Raw genomic sequence first — 21,417 nt, 5'->3', positions numbered from 1 at the left:
GCATGGAATTCTAAAGTTGATACTGCTGTCATATGGTAGAGGGATGTCAATTCATTGAAAAACCAGCTTTTCACATTGATGAATGTCTGAAAAGGGGCTAATTGATTAACAGAGGGAACAACCTGGTCTGTACAATTGAAAATGGTGTTTTCACAGTTTAACATGATTTGTCATATTTGACAGCACTGATTATTTTGATATCTCTACACCCTTACCCTTATAGTTTTTTTCAAACCCATATTCTGTCATGCCTGAAAGAGTGAATTAAGGCTGTATTCAACACAGACATGTTTACCTATGAAAGTGTAAACAAATTCCACATGTAATGATACCTGAAATCCATCCACAAGCTACACAGACTTTCGTGAACTTTAGTTCTACCCGTGATCTTACCAGTACCTCATAATTTGTTTTGAGCCAAATTCCCAAATAAGTTCAGTATGTTATGTGAAATGAATCAGTGGCTAAGATAAATTGTTCATATTTGTCATGAGCAAAGTATGTCTTGCAATCAAATCCATTTCTGTGATATTTAAAAGTCATAGATTTTGACACTGTTATATGCAGTTATGCATTTGAGGAAATGTGAAAACTTGATGCAAGAAAGCATTACCATATACATGTACCATCAAGTACATGTGTACATTTTTGTGTGATTCTTGAATGAGATTAACTGATAATTTATGAGGTGTTTGTTCAATTCGGGTCTTAGGCTAAGAATTTGTGAATTCCTCTGTTCATGGAACGTCACAGTGACAAAAGGTAGTCCCTTAAATGGCCATTTGTGCATTCAAACATCTGTTAAAGACCACTTGTCATAATGTAATTTAAGCTTCTAAATGAGAGCAAGGACTCTTCAGTGATCTATGACCATGATCGTGAGCTGTGTTCAAATTTGTTGTCTATTGGCTTGGGTTGGCTAAAGTGTGTAAAAACTAATTTGTCATTCAGTTGTTTTTCTTGCTAGTCAGCAACTTCTTCTTCCAACCATCAGCCAGATGGTGATCATGTATAAAGACACCAATAAGATATGTGTAAATAAGTAAATAGACTGACTCTCTGCTTATTGACATAATCTTACTGTATGGGATTTAAAATAGAGTTAGACTTAAAGGTAGCAAGCTGTCTTGCTGTGATGACTGTTGTAGTGTAGTGAATACATTTTCAGTCTGAAAATTAATTTACTTTGGAAGAATGACAAATTCAGTTCTTAATTTGAATTCCCTGCACATTGGACTACCAACTAAAGAGTATCCATTCTTTTAATGCAGTGTCTCTAGTTTGGTGCCTTAATTGTTTTCATTAACAGTTGGTAAAATACATTTATCTATCTCCAGTTGTAATACAACATGATACATGTCCTTGTTTTACAACAGAGGTGCATATACATGTATATTAAAATCACTCATTTCATGTTGCAAATGTTAACAGTATGCTTCTTATACCCCTTCAAAATGCCATAGATTGCACTGCAGATTTTGGCAGTGATGCCGTTACATGGTGGGATCATTCATAATCCCTAAGCATTAGCTGTTTGTGTGGTTTCGTTGTCACTATGTATATAATACACTGTTACTGTATGCTTTATTTCAGCTTTTATTCAGACAGATAATCACCTAACATTCATAGTAGGAGATGGAAATGGAATACCATTAGAGGTATGTATTAACTCATTGACTTTGAGGTAGTTCCGTTGTGTGCGTTGTTTTATATGTGTGACCCGGAAACTAAATGGTCTAGATGTACATATACATGTAGTCAGGCTACTGTAAATGACCTAAAGTTTGGCCATGGAACCCGGAAAGTGTATCCCAGGATTCATTGCGTTGGTTGAGGTTGTTACTGACTGCGTGCCACGGGAGAGCATCAGGGGTGGTCAGGGATTATGCTCACAATGTAATAAAGAAGCTCACGCTTCACTGTGCAGTTATTCTGTGCTGGTACCACCAACAGTTAATGTTTTCCTCGGTTTTAATCATAATAATTTTAGTACATGCACTTTGCAACAGGTAGATTATTTTATTATCATTATTTTGTGATAAATGGGATTTTGGGACAAAACTCTGTGAAGATTAAAGTGTGACTACCCAGTACCTTTATGCATCTGGAGTGTCAAATATCCATTTTTATGCTTGGTATGCAAAGCTGGAGCACAGTTTAGCACACCGCAAATCCATACTTACAAACTAGCTCTGGATGAAAATGCTTGTAGGGCCTCGCATAGTCATGGATCAGTCCCCTTCGGCCTGTTAGGATAAATTGTAAAATTTCAGAGAACAGTTGAGTACTAACCTACCCCGCTCATCCATGTACTTCTTTACAATGCTTAGGTTGCTAGGACACCTGACTTTTAACACCCTGGGATGTTGATCATCCCAAAGGTAAATGTCTATCCATATCTATCCAAGTCCCCATCTCCACTGACTTGCAGTAAAAATTCATTGCAAAAGGCAAAACAATAATCTTACCTGTCGCTGGCAACATGTAAATGATATTTGGGCAAAACAGCGTGTAGGAAATCCTAAAGCATTTTGTTTATAAACCCAGTGACGAACTGTTGTGTGAACTCCCAATGTGATAACAACTCAAACAAATCCTGTCTCCCGATATGCTAGACTCGCACACAGTGCTACTGAAAAGCGGTTAAAGTAAATCCTGGTAGGCGTAGTTTTCCAAAACCTCCCGTGGAGTATGTTTTCTGTGTTTAATGGAGGTTCCCAATACACAAACGCGGGAAAACGAACTCTTGTGCAATATGAGAACAGTTTCGACTGCAAAGAAACAAAATGTGTGTGTAGACTGAGATACTAAATTAGAATTACATGGACATGGGAAGCTGATGACAGATATTTCTCTGTGAAATTAGTTTTTAGCTAAAATACATTTGCATACACATGTTCGTTGCATAATGAGAGCTCTTAGCAGACAACTGGTCACCAGATAATGGTGTGAGGTGACTTCCACTGCACTGTACATTCCTTTTTTGGCTTGGTCGTGCTTTCAGACAGCATTTGAAACTTAAAGGTTTGTAATAAACATCTCCCTTTTTAATACTTTCTTCGATTCCATTCATGGGTATAATCAGAGGTGTACATGCAGGCCTACTGATCAGGAGACCAGCACACCTCACTGTCAGTGACTGGACCCCATGTGGCGAGTATTAGCAACCAGAGCTGCTGAGTGCCATGCAGGATAATTAAACGGGCAGGGGGGCTAATCACTCTCTTTTGTTATCTTGCCGCCAACTCAGATCATGCGAAAGTAAACGACAGTAACTCATGTGCGAAACTTTAGGTCATTTATCGTACATGTTTTTCTGCTTGGGCTGCACTTTGTTGCAGGATTCCAGAACCAAAACATTGATGAGGTAAAGAAATAAAATGGAAGGGCTGCATTCATGATTTAATGTTTTGAATGTATGTGATATATTTGGCGCTTATCACGCATTTGGCACGCATTTGGCACGCATTCATTTCACAAAGTACATGAAAAGGCGTATTTTAGTGGTTTGCATGTTGACATAGTTGTGGCATGTGTGCTTACATGAAGTAGTAAACAAAAACAAATAATAGATCTGGTTGTACTGTAAGTGGAATACCCACAGCAAGCGTCTGTTGAAAAGTCTGTGATGAGCTTAGTTGTAGAAAGCAATCTATATGCAATATGGTAAACCCAGCTCATTAATTTTCTTCATAATAATGCAAGGTTAGAAGCTGTATTGCAGTAGTTAATTACTATGCGCTGTTTCAAATTTTAAACAGATTTTCTTTTAGTATTGACCATATACATTGTCACAGAAAGCTTTTCATTATAGACTGGTTGTACATGCATCTACACTGACAAAGTTATGGCATAGTTTATAACCTGCTGAACCTGAGTGATGCCCAGCTTCAAATTAAATTATACATCGTAGAGAGTAAACAAATAAATTACTTGTAGCTTGGTGGGTTCACGTTAGTAATTGTTTTACACCTATGTTGTATACTATTGCAAAAATGAGGAAATAATAAATGTCCATCTCTGTTGCATTTACTACGTCAACCAGTTATATTCAGATGATGTATATGTGGTGATATAAGGAAGTTTTAATATTAAACTCCTGTGTCCCTGAAGGTAAAAAATGTCCTCTTCAGCTCTTGTATGTATTATAAGACTTGTGAAAAATGTCCAGTAGCTTGTGTTGACATTAATTAACCGATCACCATTGTGTCAGGAACTTATGTCCAGTTCCTCAAATTTTGCCATGATTTGTCTACTTCATTCATAAATACATTAAACATTGGTAATTCGTTGCTCAACAGAATCTGATTCAGAAAATTTCAGAAAACATGTTATAGGTATGTACACATACACTACAGTACACAACCGTGTGTATGGCCACAATGCCTGTCTTAGCAAAATCATTTTATCAACTGATAAAATGTCTTGTATCATGTAAAGCCTGTCGGTTGTCTTAATGCGTGTTTCATGTGCTTTTAAGTGGGCGGCTACTAATGATAGCTTGTGCAGATAGATTGAGCAGGGCTGTAATTTCGCTGCATGATACAAGCATTCGAAGTCGTATTTGCCTGTTGCATTCATTTTTGGTCAGGCATGCAGGTGTCATTTAGCGGAATACATTACACTCTTGATGGACAAGCTTCCTCGTTTATCAACACAACTCTTCACAAAGGAAGTCGTGCCTTCTCACATGTGGTATTGATTAATGGTTTCTTGGCGCGCTTCATATCACTAATGTGTGTTCTTTCTTTGTATACATGGATTCGGAAGACATGCTATTGGCAATAATGATAATGGTGTTAGAAGCACACTAGGCTTCTGATTTGATCTTGGTTTATCATTACACGTACATGGATGTAAAAATGGATACCTTGCTCCATAAATACACTTTTGATAATCAAAAACAAACAAGTTCGTACAGGTTTTTGTTACATCGTTTTTTCAGCACCTATAAACCTCTCGACTTAACTGTTGTATTAAATAAGCAGTCAAGTGTTTGATAGTAAATACACATACAAAAAACTCATATAGAGAGATATGGAGTTGTAGGTTGTCACATTACCCCGATTCTGTTCAGAGATAGGTATTGCATCATTTTCTGTTTGAAACTGAAAGTACACTCTTCTGTTTGCTGGCTCAGAAAGTTTCAGGTCTTCTGATAGAGTGGAACTTGCACAAATGACTGGTGATTACTGCATTTTACCTAAAGTTTAGCTCCTTTCAGGTCTTGATTCTCTTTGATTTATACAATTAAGAGTTTTTTTATTGTGAAATTTGATTAATTTTTATCAGAAAAACTTTTGGCATCATAAGTTTTAACGCCATTACATGCTTCTGGAGGGCATTTTAAGAGGACAAAATGTTTAGTGAAACACAGTAAATGAATTTAATGGCCAGAATAAGCTTATTTTTGTCTGTAGGATAACAAGTATATCGTATCTCTAAGTCATAATTTGCTTAAAACTTGAAATAGTGTGAAAAATAAAATTTATAAGAAAGGAATCTTCAGTAGTTACTGTAGGCAAAGGTAGGCACCTAATGCCTGAAAATACTTAATACTTTTAAAAAATAAAATAGGTTACATTGCGCTGCCGTTGCTAACAGAACAGGAATATTTCACATGATGGGCATTGATCAGTACCTGTAACAAAGCAGGTATTGTGTGCTCATGGGCTTGTGTACATTTGCTGAAAATAGAGACATTTTAATACACACTGCGTGTTCGCTTTCTTGGCGAGGGTTAACAAAAAGTTTTTACAACAAAAGCCCAGGTCTGGGTAGAGTGAAAATCTGTACACCAGGTATTCTCTTGTTAGTGGTAGTACAGCCCAGACACCCACATATCACATTACATGTAATATTATCTTGGGGTAGTGCCAGTGTCAGGGTATTGTCAGCAGATGTTTTTCTTTTCTCTTCAAGCAACAAGTAGTGTAGGTCTCAGCTGTCATCCTTCTCAAACCAGGAAAAAATGCAGACAAAAATTAACCCTGTTTGATTGAATGGGAAACCTAAGGTGCAAAGGCAGACTTTTGTCTCTGTAAAGTGTTTGTTGTTACTGCAGAGTTTATAAGGAAATTTGTTATTTCCTTTACCTTATTGGGTGGTAGCCTTTCACAGAGTTTTACCCAGAGATACTTAGCAATTCCTTTTAGATAACTTAAGCATGGTTAGGAGATGTTTCAAGAGAGCTTGGTATGATTTGTTTCTAGATAAAGCTACATTTGCACGAAGGGCTATTGATGAATTTCAAATCATAATGATCAACGTTATTAGTTCATGTTTGATGGGGGGAATAAAGCACTGGTACATGTATGACAACTTTATCACAGAATTGGATGCTTTATGTTGTATTTTGTAAGTGTACATTGATAAAACACATTAGAGTAGATATCAATTTTTTTCAGGGCATGCATAATCTTCTAATTAGGTCCTGAGCTATGTAGGTAGACATTGGGGGCAAACAAAGACATTATATAAACTGAGTGCAAAATTGTTACTTTTATGGATGCCATTAAAATTGTGGCCGAGAGGGATAGCACGCGGGCACTGCGCTATGACCCAGGAACCTCCCAACCAATGCAGTTGGTGTTAGTTCAAGTCCAGGTCTTTCTGGCTTCCTTTCCGGCTGTACATGGGAAGGTTTTCTAGCAACTTGCAGATGGTCGTAGGTTTCACCCAGGCTGTGCCAGGTTTCCTCCCACAATAATGCTGGCCGCCTTGGTATAAGTGAAATATTCTTGAGTACAGTGTAAAACATAAATCAAATAGATAAATACAATTAAATACTCTGTTCTTGTATGTGTATTATAACACAACAATTTGATATGATGTAATGTGGACAGAGCATTATAATAAGTCGAAGCCCCCCAAAATATGAATGCCTTGGTCTAGAAGTGATAAGTGATGCATTTGACTTTCATTCTGCGTTTAACAATGTAGGTGATGGTGTTTGTTATAAAATAGACATGTGTTTTCATTAATGTACCTGTACATAGAAAACCTGTATTCATCAAATTCATATCTAACACTAATGTGGACATGTGTCATTTATTTCAGGTGAAACCAGGACAGCGCTTCGAAGATATAACGTAAGTATTTAGCTTGATTTCTTTAGTTATCTATTTATTACATGGTATGGTGGATTTCATTTTTTCTTTTGGCCATTTTCATGCATGACTTGCGTGTACGTGTATACATTTTATACACGAATGCTTGTATTGTGTGCGCATCAGTCTATTTAATAATGTGATGGGGGATTCTGCAAACAGGGAAATGAACTAAAGTACATAGATAGTAGATACTGAAAAGCCATGCTTTATGGCATATCATGAGACTGTTTGTCACAAATATTATTTGAAATAGAGGCATTTTAATTGTACATATGAATTGTTTTCGACGAGTTTCTTTATCCATGTATATTTAACTGTTCAGTGCAGAAAGATTTTTTTCTTCCAAATCTACTTCCAGTAAATAACAGCCCTGGATATTTCTAAGGATTTCAAAAAAAAGCCTAATTTTAATGAAGCTAGTCTAATGTAATTATGGGCTTGTGCTGTCATTCATCATGAATTCTGGAATGGATCTTTTGTGGTAGTAAAAATGTTTTATCTTTTGAAATAATTTGCTCACATGTACTAATGCCTATTCTGAGGTACACACATGTAATGCATGTTAGGAAATTTTAAAAGGAAGAATTCAGATTAAGAGGCCAACTGTTCTGATGTAAAATGTGCTTAAGGGTAACCAGGTCAATTTTGTGAAAAAAAGTCACTGAAATCACTGCCAGTGTGTTTGGTAGTTAGAGCATGTAGACATGCTAAAAGAAAGTTACACACAGGAGTAAGTGTATGGTCATGGCCTTGAGTGATACACAGTTGGTGTAAAGAGTCAGCTTACCGCATAGATTTACCTCTTTGCAGTATAATGTGCGTGGTGTAATTTTTATTGCTTTAACATATTAAAGAGTTAGCTTGAATAGCTTTTGAGAAGCATCTTAATCCCACTTGGACATAAATACAGTGAGCTTTATCATGGTCTTTGGAAAAGAAAGTATATCAATAGCACCAGTACTATTAAACGTTTTTAGGAAGGTATGTACCCCTCCCCCCCACACCCCACACCCACTCGCTTCCTTTTGTGGCTAATACTGTGCCTGGGATGGTATGTAAATATTGTGCAACAGTCCCGAATGAGGCCTAAAAAGCAGGCTGAGTTGCTAGCTGGGTAGTGAAAGTGAATTTGACTGTATGTTCAAGATGACACATCGTGTAGAAATGTATTGATTGGGTTGCCCGTCCTGATCTGTTGTGTGAGGGGCTGCTACTATTGATCATACATGTACATGTACATGTGCTGTCTTTGGACAGATAGGTAGTTGTCACCTGCATAGTTATTTCTTACCATTAGAACATTACTTAATCCTTCATTGCAACACTGTATAAGTATTGTTGGCACAGCAACATTGTTGTTGTTGTTGTTGTTGTGATGCCTGTTTCATTTTCTTCAAATTTAAGTACACATGTATTGTACCATCTGTAAGAAGAAAAAAACGCAGATGTACATGTGTATATGTACCTGGCGAAGGTTGATGGTTTACTCCAGCTCTTTATGTTCGAATAAATCCTTGAACAGGCCATTAGTCACCAATCAAATAAATAAATATAATAAAGTTTATTGGCTGAAAGGCTCTTCAACATTCTTCACCGTTCGATTGAAGTGTATAAAATGAAGAAGTAAGCATGTGTACTTTTGAGATACTTTAATTTACAACATTTTTAAATGCTTCTGTAACCAATATTTTGAAACATTCTGAGAGGACTATGGGGTGTTGAAAAATAATATTTTATGAAACTTTTCTTTAATGACATGAACAAATCAGTTCTAGTATCATAATTGTTGTATGCATAAATTCCACTGAAGAAAGTGGTTTAGTGGTTGAAAAGGTTGAAGATTTACAGTAACATTCTTTCTGCGATGTAATGCAGCTGAAAATGATATGATGTCTTATTCTTTAATCTCCGTGTTAACAGTACATTGTTAGAATATAAAGCACTCACTGGGTATCGGCTATAACAGATGAATGTACGTACATGTATATGGTGAAACCACACTGCATGTATTTGTATATGGACGTATACAAATAAATGTCTGTTAGTCAATATACTGGTAAAGTATTCAATTATGACGGTCTTGCCAGGGGTAGTGTGTTTGTACATGTGCTCCGGAATCAATTGGTTGTATCAATTATAAGCCTATCCCTGGAGTAATGCATATACAGTATCATTACTGTATTGCTTTGTGTGGAATGAATGTTTTGTGATTGTCCACCTTTGACCCATATGCCTTAGGAATCCTTTGCTTTGAATCTTGAGCTATCCATCGAGGGTGCCATTTTATGACATTCACTATCCAAGTTGTCTTGTACGTGATACATTGTCATCACCTTTTTCTCCTTCCAGGTGCCAACAGATAGACGTGCACCTGCATTTTGGGGGCGTTAATATTTAATGTAAACTGTACAAATGTGTTAGAAGCAGCTGAGCTATAGCCAGACGCCATAAGCCAAGCTGACCTGCTCTACTGCCTTTAATAGCTCTAGCAGAACATCATAATCAATATGTTTGTTCCTGCTTTAGTCAGTCAGTATACACATACCTGGCTCAGTGACCAGGTAAAACTAATCAGAGGCCACTTGAGCATCCTCTGGCCTCTCTGTCCATAGGAGACCGTCCCACCAGCGGCTGCATACCTGAGCCTTCTGTCATAAATGCAGCAGCTGAGGACTGACTCTCTAATTAGCTTTGTAGCTAGAGCTGTTGTGTTAACAAGACTAGCATGATTAAGCCAAGGTGTTAATGAAAAATTCATGGGCTATTGTTATACATTTCACCTATTCTGCTGACCGTCAGTCATGCATTTACCGCTAAACAAAGCCTCCAGAATGGTCAGTTTCTGTGAAAGACAATATGGCTTTTTACATGTACCTATAGAAGCTGGCTTTATATTTGATAACCAGTGGTAGCAACAAATACAAGTATGGATTTGTGACCTTAGCTCCAGTCTGTCATAATGAACAACCAGGGGTTTCCTCTGGCTCCCCTTTCCTCTCACTCTAATGCTGGCCGTCGTCGTATAAGTAAAATATTCTTCAGAACGGCGTACACACACTAATCAAATAATTAAATGATATTGAATACATGTATGAGTGTGTTTTCCACTGTTTCTGGAGACCTGTTCATAATAAGCAGTGGATAATGATAATGCGGACATTGGCTTAGTCTAGCATTCGTTGAAGGCCACTTGTCTTCCCCTAATGTGGTCAGCATATCTGTAGATCACATGTGTGGGAAAGTTCATTAGTAACTTGCCAAAGGCTACAGGTTTATACCTTTTGCGCAGTCTTCTACCAATATTTTGAGCATATCTACGTCACAGAGAACAGTTTGTCAATGACTTGCCAAAGGCCAGCACTAAATTACGTCGGACACTCTAGTTTACTTTACCCCTGAAACTGACGGCTGTTACGTAAATGAGAAATTCTTTCATGAAAGCATTGCATTAAGCATTAATCACATAAATAAATAACTAAATAAATGTTTGAGTGATAGACAAATAAAGATTTGTATGGGATGTATTTGAACTACCAAGTAGCTAAGGAAGAGATGTGCTTTGTTATAGTGCATACATACTTTACCCGGGCCAGACCTTGAAACAGACTACATGTACCCATATAACTGACAACTGTGGTGTAAGTGAGGTATACATTACGTCTTCGGCATGATGCTTCAGTGGCAGCAGCACTTTGTTAACATGGACTCGCCCTGCCACAAGACACAGCATATGTACATACACCCAATGACTCCTCATTGTCATGTGACTAAGAGATTGTTAAGTAAGACAGTAAACCCCAAGCATACATACATCCCGGGATCCTGGGTCCACAAAGCAATTTCAGACTTGCAGTGTGTTTAAGGCTCTGAAATTCCAATGTTCAAATTTAGTAATTCCACAGTTCACATTTAGATTTGTTTTGCATGTGTTGATGATGTATGTCGGAATTGTGTCGCTCATGTATATAATAAAGAGTTAAAACTGCTAAGCTGGAGTCAGCTTCTGTTTATCTTCTGCTGCACACATGTATTAACGGGTAGGACAAACTTCCTGATTTTATTGCCTACGAATTATAGGATAATGAGTGTTTTCAGAATCCCTCTTTCCATACGTTGGCAGCGAAGAAATATAGATGGTAATTCAGTGAATGAATTTTTAATGTACAATACAGTAGCTCATAAACATGCTGTGAATTGTGAGCTCATCAGTTCACATGGAGAATTTCCAAACCATTTATCACCAAAATATCAGATTCTCACAGCATCCAAAAGTCACTGATTGCATTAAAAGTTGCGACATCATTATCTATGCCTAGGGATTCATTGTTCAGCTTGTGTATTGGTTGTGGGTGTAATAATGATCTATAAAAGTGTTGTTTTCATATTCGTACATCCATACAGTAGGTTGTTGCATGGTTTATGTATATGTGGTGTAGTATGTCCCAGGGCTACTTTTGCTTGGTCCGTCTCCGTACGTGTAGCTAATACTGCTGAGGGGAAAGAAGTAGAAACACGCGTAGGCAGCCATTTACAGATTAACCATTAGTGTCAAGGCTACAGGCTATACTTTGTCTATAAATCATTTTACATGTTCACATTAAACCTACTTTTCCCACTCTGACTTGGATGAGACTTAATGTGTCTACCTGGGACTATAGCTTCATGCAGAAAGCTTGTCTGAGTCGCTCGTTCACGGTGTCCAGTCACCAGCGACTAAACATCTCAAATCATGTTTACCAGAACACAACAAGCCCTGAAATTAGCCAACCCAACCATTGTAGTTTTGTCTGTAAACTCAAATTCAAAATGTTCATATATCACATCGTAAGTTATAGATTACCAGCAACCAAAATTATCTTAGACACAGCTGATGTGATCTATCGCTGATGTATAATATGAAAGCCACAGGATACTGGGCACAATTGGCATGTCATATTGCATAACCGTTTGAGAAATTTTCGCTCGATTGTTAACGCTCTCTTTTTTTTATTCTGCAGGCGACCCGATGGCAGTTCATCAAACAGTGCCATTCTTTTAGATCCTCCATTTCTGGACTTCCAACAACAGTAAGTTTGCTCACCTTTTGGCAGTACATTTATTTACACATACGTGCACATGTATGTTTTAGTGGTCACATTCTTTCGTTGTTAGGCAACAAACTTTCTTTACATTACATTATGTAGATTCTGTGTGGAAAAAAAAGGAAGGAAGAAAAAACAAAATGATTGATGTGCAGTCACAAGCTGTGATCAAGAAGCTTTTCTGAACTGCGCCCCATGATATACAGGAAGACGGTATCCACCTTCAGTCTATGGTAACAACAGTGCTGCCCTTCCGTGTAGTTGTTCATGCTACACTATGTATGTAGCTTAACAGAAACAGTAATAACTAGAATGGATCTGCGAACAGCATTTCCTAGGCCGGGATCCTGGTTCAGATCGAGGACGTTTTCCCCACCCAATAATACACCACCCGTATAACAGCAAGTTTACACTTCCATGTCTCAATCCACGACCTGCCATGCACAAACTGACTGCTCAACTGATAGCTCGGCCATTGTCAGAAAGACAACACCTGGACCAAGGCACATGTCGATATTTGTCAATCAGTGTGGCCAGGTTAGCTTATAGTAAAGAAGACAAAGTCTGTGCAAAACAAAGCTAACATTTGGAAATACACACACACAATACACTGGTTGAGCCAATTGCAACTGCAGTGCAAACCAGGCAGTTAGGAAAACATATATATGAGACATATTCTTCGTAGCCATTCATACGTTGTATTACACGATGTAGCTTGTATATGTAAATGTGCCAAATGTGGTAAATCTGCCTTTGGACATTATTTGAAAACGTGCATGTCCTGTGTTTAATGACACAGATCAACGATTTTCAGCACACATAGAGTACATGTGTAGCACTTTGCTCTCAGTGATTTTCAGCTTTACTTCTGTAATGGTTTTCTCTCTCCAGACCTTCAAATAAGGTGGAAATTGTGCTTTCTCGTGTTTTGATCGCAATTGTCAAACTACGTCGGGTAGCATGCTTACAATGTTCATGCTTTCATCCTAGTCGTAAATGCATTTAAAATGCATCATATAACATGGGGACATCAAAGTGCCAAATATGGCAAATCAGCCTTTAGACAATTTTTCAAGCACTGCAACTCCTGCATTTATTAAGACACTTCAACGATTTTCCTCAAACGTACAGTACACATGTAGCCCTTTGCACTCAGTTATTTTCAGCTCCACAGATGCAGCGGATTTGTGTCACATGACCACCAAACATGGGGGGAAGTTGCACTTTTCCGCACTTTCATGGCAATTGGCGACAAAACCGTGCATCGAAGAAAGGAAAAACCACAAGGTCCATCAGAACATCCAACTACGCCTAGCAGCGTACTTAAAACGTTTAAATTCACAACATTTTCATCGCCTGACATTGGCCAAGCTAGGATCGAACTCTGACATAACTGACAGGCATGAGTGCTAAAAGAAAAGAAAGAAAAAAAATTTAAACGCTTTTAACAATAAAAATAATGATCGTAGCTCAAATCTGTTGGCATGTTACTGAAAGAGCATGTTTTGGGCTACAGTTTGGTGAAAGTTGCACATTTCTACAATGTAGCGCCCATAGTTCTTGAGTTATACTCCCTTGAAATTACGTAACTAATTTTAGTTTTTTGACTATGTCTCGAAAAGTTACAAAGATATGCAAAAAATACACCAGAATACGTTAAGAAAAATTCAAAGTTCAAAACTTTTTGTGACGTCAAAGTTTTGACCGGAAGTCAATGATTTTTGAAAACTTATTGTAACTACCAATGGTGTAGCTTAGCTGCATATCAATTTTCAGAAGTTCTTTCAGTGATTCTTGAGGAGAAGACTTTCAAAGGTTTCACTCAAAATTCAATATGGTGGCCGAACCACATGACCTAGAAAAAAATTGGAGAAATTGTACCTAGAGAGTATCTGACAGATGATTTGAGCAAACTTTGGGACTTGTATGTTGAACAGTGTTGGAGATCTCCTGCTTATAAAGTCGGTGAGAAAAAAAAATAATAATAAGAAAATACAGAACGATTACAATAGGTATCCCGTTTTGAGAACAGGATCCCTAACAATAGGAAAACAAGATGAACAGGAAACCAAATTGTGAACCAAATACAAGTTTTGAAACTGTCTTTCCCATGCTCCTTACAAATGACTAGGTACATGTACATTTTGGAGTTGTACATTCTAAAGCTGACTGGAGGATGATCAAAATGACTTTTCTGGTTTCAGTGTCTTTACATACAAACAGTATGTTGTTTTCATTATCATGCACATTTAAATTGCATCACATTTATTACTGTACATTGTTTTTTTGGGGGTGTTGTATACATTAACTGTTACTGTATCACCAAGGAAAGATTTTGCAAGTACAGTGTACATGTATTTTCCTTTTGGTAGGCATTTGTTAAAAGTTGTGTTAAAGTTAAGGGAAGGTCATCAAAATTTCACCATCACAAAAAAGATATTAAAGCACTTGCAGCGTGGGTGAAGAGTGAACCAGTGAGGTTAATGTACAACTTTATACCACGTTCATGATTCTTTGATCCAACACTTGCTGGCTTTGTTACTATTTTGTGACATAAAAAGCAGTGTTTTCCAGAACCCAGTGACTTACCCACTACAGAATAATCGTAATATTTGTAAGATTATGCAGTATTGTTGAGTACTCAGTATCCAAGCATAAGGAAATTAAACAAATTTTCGTCAAGGTGGTTAACATGCCATCACGGTGCAATGACCCTCTCACCTGTGCATTCGCTATGAGTTCAAGTCCTGCTTGTGCTGGATTCCTTTGGTTTTGCATGGTAAGGTCTGTCAGTAACCTGTAGGTGGTTGTGGGTTTCTCCCAGGCTATGCCTGCTCTCCTTCCACCGTAAGGCTGGCTACAGTTATATAAGTGAAATATTCTTGAGTATGGCGTAAAAATCAAATAAATAAAGAAGGGGCTATGTTCGAGGAAACTGTGCACCTTCACTTCATTGACAAACCTGAACATTTTTGTACAGATGAAATGTTTTGAGTAAAATAACCACACATTTACTCTACATGTGGACATAGCTTGGTCCTGAGCTGTATTGGGTAATGTAATCACTTCAGGTTAGTATGATATGGTATGGTATAATCATACTACATCACCCAATGCAGAGACTTTTCATTACCAACTTTTTTCTTTTCCTTCACAGGCCAGTTGGAATGCCACGAATGGAGCAAGTTACAGTACAAAATTTAGACAACAAAAATAATTTATATTTATTATCAATATCTGGGAGTACAGTTCACTTCCACTGTTCTTTTTTTCAAGATAAAGTAAGTATTAGTTTTCTTATTTTGTAACCTTGTCCTGTAATAAGCCTACTTGTTTAACTTGGTGTTTCATCATGACCTCTGTGCATTGCACCTGCGACATCAACTGTTGTTCCATGGCTAACAAAGTGTCCTCCATGGCCGAGGGGGTTTGCGCACCAGCATGGTGCAATGACAGGAGCCTCCCACCAATGTTGTTGCTGTGGGTTCAAGTCCAACTCATGCTGACTTCCTCTCCGGCCTACTGGGAAGGTCTGCCAGCAACCTATGGATGGTTTCCCCTGGGCTCTGCCCAGTTTTCTCCCCCCATAATGCTGGCCACTGTCATATGAGGTACTCTTGAGTAAGGTGTAAAACATCAATCAAATAAATAAATAAATAAATAAATCGATACCAGCATTAAAGACACAGGAGGTGTGGGTTTCATCCTTGTCTTGAGCTGAGAATTTGGGGAGTTCCCTGCTCTCACTCTTTGTGAGGCCTTGATTTATAGAGTCTGATAATCATTGAAGACCATGTGTCTTGCACCAGTACATTGTGTGTATGTTACACTTTGGAAAGTTTGCCAGTAGCTCTGGAAAGGTCTTTGGTTTACCCCAGGCACTCGGGATCCCTCTACTCATAACACTGACTGCCAGCATACATGTGCAAGTGCCAAATTCTTGGATATTGCATTACAATATACAGTACAATAATATACAAATAACAATATCATACAATAATATACAAATAATGTATATATATTGTAGCTGCATCTAATGTTTACAATAATCTGAGAACGGATAATCCAACATGCCTTGTGTGAGATCAGCCGTCTTGAGGGTAAACAGTAGCAGTGTGGAGATATTGCTCAGTCTTTTCAAGACTTCAGTACAAGCCTACCTGTACCTCTTCTCCCTCACCCACTTGTTAATAAGTCCTTTGTTATAAGTTGACATCCAAATTTAACCCATATAAATTGAGTAGACCAAACTTCTACTCAGACTTGCCCGGTTTCTCTGTTGATTTTCTCAGTCCACTTTCACCTTTGTGTGATGCCCTTATATTTTTCTGATCCTTATTGTTAATGCCACAAGGAGCCAGTTAAGCGATAAGGACACTGTTTGTCGTCTTCGAGATTTATTTAATTCAAAATAGAAAAGAACCCACATGCATTGGCCATGATGCTCGCTGAACCATGTCTTGCCGTGGAAAATGTCCGCCTACATGTATAAGGATGGATGATTTAGTACAAGGAATGCTGGGAGTTCTTTTGTCAAGGCGCACTATGAATATATGTTCTTCATACGTTATCTGTAACACAGTTTCTATGATTATAATACTTACGAATATATATGCCTTGTCACTTGATACTTACATTGTTGATCTTTATACGTGCTTATTTATGTTGAAATTGCTCACTATGTGTGAATTGCTTTTTTACCACTTAAAGTTACATTCTGGGACCCATTTTGTGGTGAGAGTATAAAGCTCATACTCCTCACAGCGCATGTGTTGCTCTACATTGGCTTTACGCCACTGCCACCAATAGCAGATTTTGTGCAGAAATCTCGAACAACGCTGCGTTCACAGTAGTCACAGTGGTCACTGTGATGAGGCAGGAAGTGATGTCACACAACACAAATGCTTTGTTTCAGCCTTTGTTTCAGATAATGCTCGATACAAGTGCGTTGTCTTGATCTAAAGTATGCACAACACAACTCCAAAACCTTAATCAATTTTATTGACAAATACGGGTTATAGTTCTGCGCAAGGGTAATAGTGATGCGCCTCAGCCTACTTGCATCACATAAGGTCCAGAGGTCAAGCTTGTCTAGTGGTGGCAATGATATAAAGCAAGCATAGAGAACAACATGTGCTCTGCAAGGAGTATGTGTAAAGCTATGTCAAACATAACCACCATTACAATGTATCACAGGTTTCTGGTCATGACAGATGCGTTTCGCTTAAGTTACACCTCCTGTGCAAAACATGATCTTGGAATTTACATGAACGTATATCCAAATTCTCTCATTTCTGATAATCAGATTTACATGCAGTGATCTAACCCACTTTGTTTTCATGAAATTTAAATATAATGCCTGGATTTTTTGGCAGGTTTCTCTTGTATTATGCAGTTGTGGTTCTCTCTAAAGAGGCAAAAGAACTTTGGAACCATTTTTTTAAGCAGTCAGTCCATGCATTTGTTAATCAGCGTTCTGTTCTTGTTACAGACTGTTCCCCCGGGGGGTAATACAACGTTTGATGTGGTTTTTCTGGCCCGACAAGTGGGCAATGTAGAAAATACTTTATTCATTCATACCTCCCAGGGCTCATATAAATACCAGGTAATCCCATGTAACACATATTGTACATGTGACTGTTGATCAGTTTGAATGAATAAAAGACTTATGTGACATTTTGATGAATCCTCTGAATGGCCAAATTTGTTAACTTGATGCCAGTTTTATTCAGCAATGTAGTAAGTATATATATATATATATATATATATATATATATATATATATATATATATATATACACATAGCATGTATAGGGAGAAAATTATTTTTTCAAAAAAGTGTGGTTTCTCATATTTAGCTGTTATTGACAGACACCAAAGCTTTTTGGGTCCAGCATTGTAGTTTCTGTATATTTTGTGGTATTTTTTACGTATGCAGCTTCCACTGAAGGCTCAAATCAGAACAGTGTCTCACGGAATGTTGACGTTCAGATGTTCTTTTACTGTGCATTTTGCAGGTATTTGGGGTGGGGGTGCCCAATCCTTACCGGCTCAGGCCCTACCTGGGGGCCAAAGTTCCTGTTAACAGTAGTTTTTCTCCCCTGATTCACATGCATAACCCACACAGCTCCACATTACAGGTGAGTTTATTTCACCAGGTGTTATGATTTTGCTGAACATTCACTACACCTGTTACCTCATAACCATAACAGAATAATAAGTGCTCTAGCTGACAGAAAGGTGTTCCGTAACAGACCTGAAGCCTATCTCAGGGATATGAATTTCAAGACCTGTTTGATTTTGGTATTGATTTTGTAGAGTCATTCTGTTAGTAAAATTAATGTCTGAATATTGTATAATGTTCAAATGAATGTGAATCGGATACATGGACATATTTTGTATGATATATGTAAATATACTCTACATGTACACGTACAAAGATTATAGATCGGCTATGTTTACATTGAAAATATGTGTGTGTTGCCAGGTGTTGGAAATGTACTCCAGTGATGGGGATTTACACCTGGAGTTACCCACAGGGGAGAAAGAGGCACCCCAATATCTGTGGGTAAGTGGCCAGTCTGTTTACAGTATCCTGTATGATGCGACCTATTGCACAAACACCAATTGTATATATATATATATATATGTATATATAATACCCTGTTCACACTGGCAAATTTAAGCAGGTTTAAATCCGAAAGTGTCTCTGAGCCAGTTTTATGCGGCTCGTGTGAACACAAAGCCGGGTAGGGCATGTTTAATCCAGTTTATTTGCCCCAGCTAGTGACATAGCTTTAAGCCAGTTTCAGGTCTTGAGTCAGTTTATCTGTGTCGTTTGAACGGTAACTGGATTAAATGCCCCGGGTACCTGGAGGTCAGGTTCATGTCGTAATTACTAAACAGGCTTAATTGTGACTGTGTGAGCGGACAAATTCCTAAACTGCGTTAAAACGGGCTTATCCACGTAATCACGTGAACGCACATAATCACACAACTGGCTTCGAATTAAGCCATTGCAGATTTAGATCCAGATTAAATTTTGGCCGTGTGAATGGGGTACATAATAAATAAAACTCTTGAGACCAATGAGGTTGCAGGCTTGAAACTGTTTCAACTGCGGCTTCAAGGTCGAGAGTTTCTTGGGGACAAAGGCCTTTGGTTTATTTCACTTTTGAATGGTAAAAAAATGGTTTATCATACCATAACCTCATGATAAAAGTGGCAATTTCTCTAGCATATGCTTAAATATCAATCAGTCAACCACATTTCAGGTGTTTTGTGTTATTTTTATGCTTACACTTACATTGTATGCATTATTACATGGACACGATCAATGTATTGATTGATCGATGTATAGGAAGTACACATACTGCTGGGAAAAAACTGTAATTCTTCAAACTTTTCCCACGTTTGCAAGGTGTTTATTCAATCATGTTCTGAAGGCTTTATTCTGTGTTGACTGATAAAATTGAAGTAAAATTGAACCAGTGAAGTTTTGTATCCAAAATCAAATTAGAAATCAAATGTGTAGAAATTTCACATGTGAAAGCTGATCTTTCATATGTTGAAAGGTTGTGGAATTTGGGTATAATGAGCAGTGTCCAGAAACATTACACCATCTGTACCATTGGGGGTCTGCCAGCAACTTGCAGATGGTTGTGGGTTTTCCCCGGGCTTTGCAGGGTTTCCTCCCACCATAATGCTGGCCGCCATCATATAAGTGAAATATTCTTGAGTACTGCGTAAAACACCAATCAAATAAATAAATAAATCTATTCTGGAACCTATTTTACAAAGCTGTTGCAACATTGCATCAAGCACATCTACCATGGCGACCTATGTTTTCACTGTGGCTGATGGGCATTACACAATTTGCGACCGCTGTGTAATACAGACTCATGAAAAAAAAAAAATATTCATTTGACATGAGGAAATAGGATTTTTAGAATCAGATTTATTGTAAATCTTCAACCTTTTCAACAACTAAAGCCCTTTTTCAGTGGAATTTCTGCATGCAGTTATTATGGAAATGATGCCAAAATAGATTTGTTTGTGTCAATAAAGATAACACCTTCATAGAACTGTGTAAATTATTGCAGCTGGTTGAAAAGGTTGAAGAATTTAGGTAGTGGTTTACAATAATCAGTTATACTGAATTTTGTCACATGGATGTTTTCAGGAAATCCCACCATTTGAAACCAAGCCTGTAATGAGAGCGAACTTTGTGGGTAGAACAGAAAATAATCATACAGCATTCATCCGTATAAAAACAAACAAGGAGCGAGATAGCGAGCTGTTAATATTGCCTGTGGAAGTGGAGGTTACAGCAGGTGAGATGGGCTTGGAACTTCATGATAAAATGTCGTAAATATAACTTCTTAAGATATACATGTACAGGTAGTGTACACTGTGGGAGAAACTCTAGAGTCATGATGATAAATGCTGCATTTGTTTCATGCTAAATTCGGGATCTGGTGGTCAACCTGCTAGCGCAGTGCAATGACCTAGGAGCCTTCCACAAATGCAGTCGCTGCAAGATCCTGTCTATTTCATACTGGCTTCCTTTCCGATCATACATGGAAAGGTTTTCCTGCAACCTGCTGGCTGCTGTCGTATATGTGAAATGTTAAAACACTAATCAGATAAATAAATTTTATGCTAAACTCGTTTTCACTGATGTCTGTTGTATCACATCCTTCCAGCCCCGGGTATATATTCCCCTTTAGAGATGCTAGACTTTGGCATATTGCGGACTTTGGATGAACCGAAGACTGTTAAGCTGAATTTGGGGAATTCAGGGAACAAGGCTATACACATCACCGTAAGTGGGTGCTTGGCGTTTGAATTAATGAAAATTAGTGTCACAAGAAATGAATAGGGGATCTTACAGTATGATTTTAGAAGAGAGGGGTCTAATTTAGATCTGTATTTTTTCCTTCTTGATTGCTTGATGACAGGTGATTCAAAGTAAGTGAAAAGCACAAAGGTTGATTAATGTAAGTAAAAAGCACAAAGATTGATTAATGTAAGTGAAAGCTCAAGTTAGGGTTGATGCATGTGCTGTGTACTTCAGACTGGTGCCTAAAAGCAGGGGATAGCATATTTGTGGTAAACTATTGGTAACAAGGGTCTAGATAACTCACTAATAGCAAGGTTTCAGTGTACATATAAATCTGTCAATGTGGGGGTTTGCCTTCTCTCAGTCATTGCAGGGAAGGTTC

The 21,417-nt window shown here is 37.8% G+C and overlaps 1 protein-coding gene across 3 annotated transcripts in view; it reads left to right on the top strand.

Moving 5' to 3' along the window:
* LOC135474108 (transmembrane protein 131-like) overlaps positions 1–21,417 on the top strand; it is a 53,135-nt gene that overhangs the window by 702 nt on the left and 31,016 nt on the right. For all 3 annotated transcript variants that reach the window (XM_064754119.1, XM_064754120.1, XM_064754118.1), the window contains exons 2-10: positions 1,594–1,658; positions 7,060–7,091; positions 12,110–12,178; positions 15,351–15,474; positions 17,685–17,798; positions 18,211–18,333; positions 18,681–18,761; positions 20,376–20,526; positions 20,899–21,017. In XM_064754119.1, the coding sequence (XP_064610189.1) occupies positions 1,594–1,658; positions 7,060–7,091; positions 12,110–12,178; positions 15,351–15,474; positions 17,685–17,798; positions 18,211–18,333; positions 18,681–18,761; positions 20,376–20,526; positions 20,899–21,017 (878 nt within the window). The remainder of the gene's footprint in view (positions 1–1,593; positions 1,659–7,059; positions 7,092–12,109; positions 12,179–15,350; positions 15,475–17,684; positions 17,799–18,210; positions 18,334–18,680; positions 18,762–20,375; positions 20,527–20,898; positions 21,018–21,417) is intronic.

The sequence above is a fragment of the Liolophura sinensis genome, chromosome 8 (genome assembly GCF_032854445.1).
Source record: "Liolophura sinensis isolate JHLJ2023 chromosome 8, CUHK_Ljap_v2, whole genome shotgun sequence".
NCBI lineage: Eukaryota > Metazoa > Mollusca > Polyplacophora > Chitonida > Chitonidae > Liolophura > Liolophura sinensis.
Note: the sequence above shows the minus strand (reverse complement) of the source record. Positions and strands in the feature narration are given on the sequence as shown.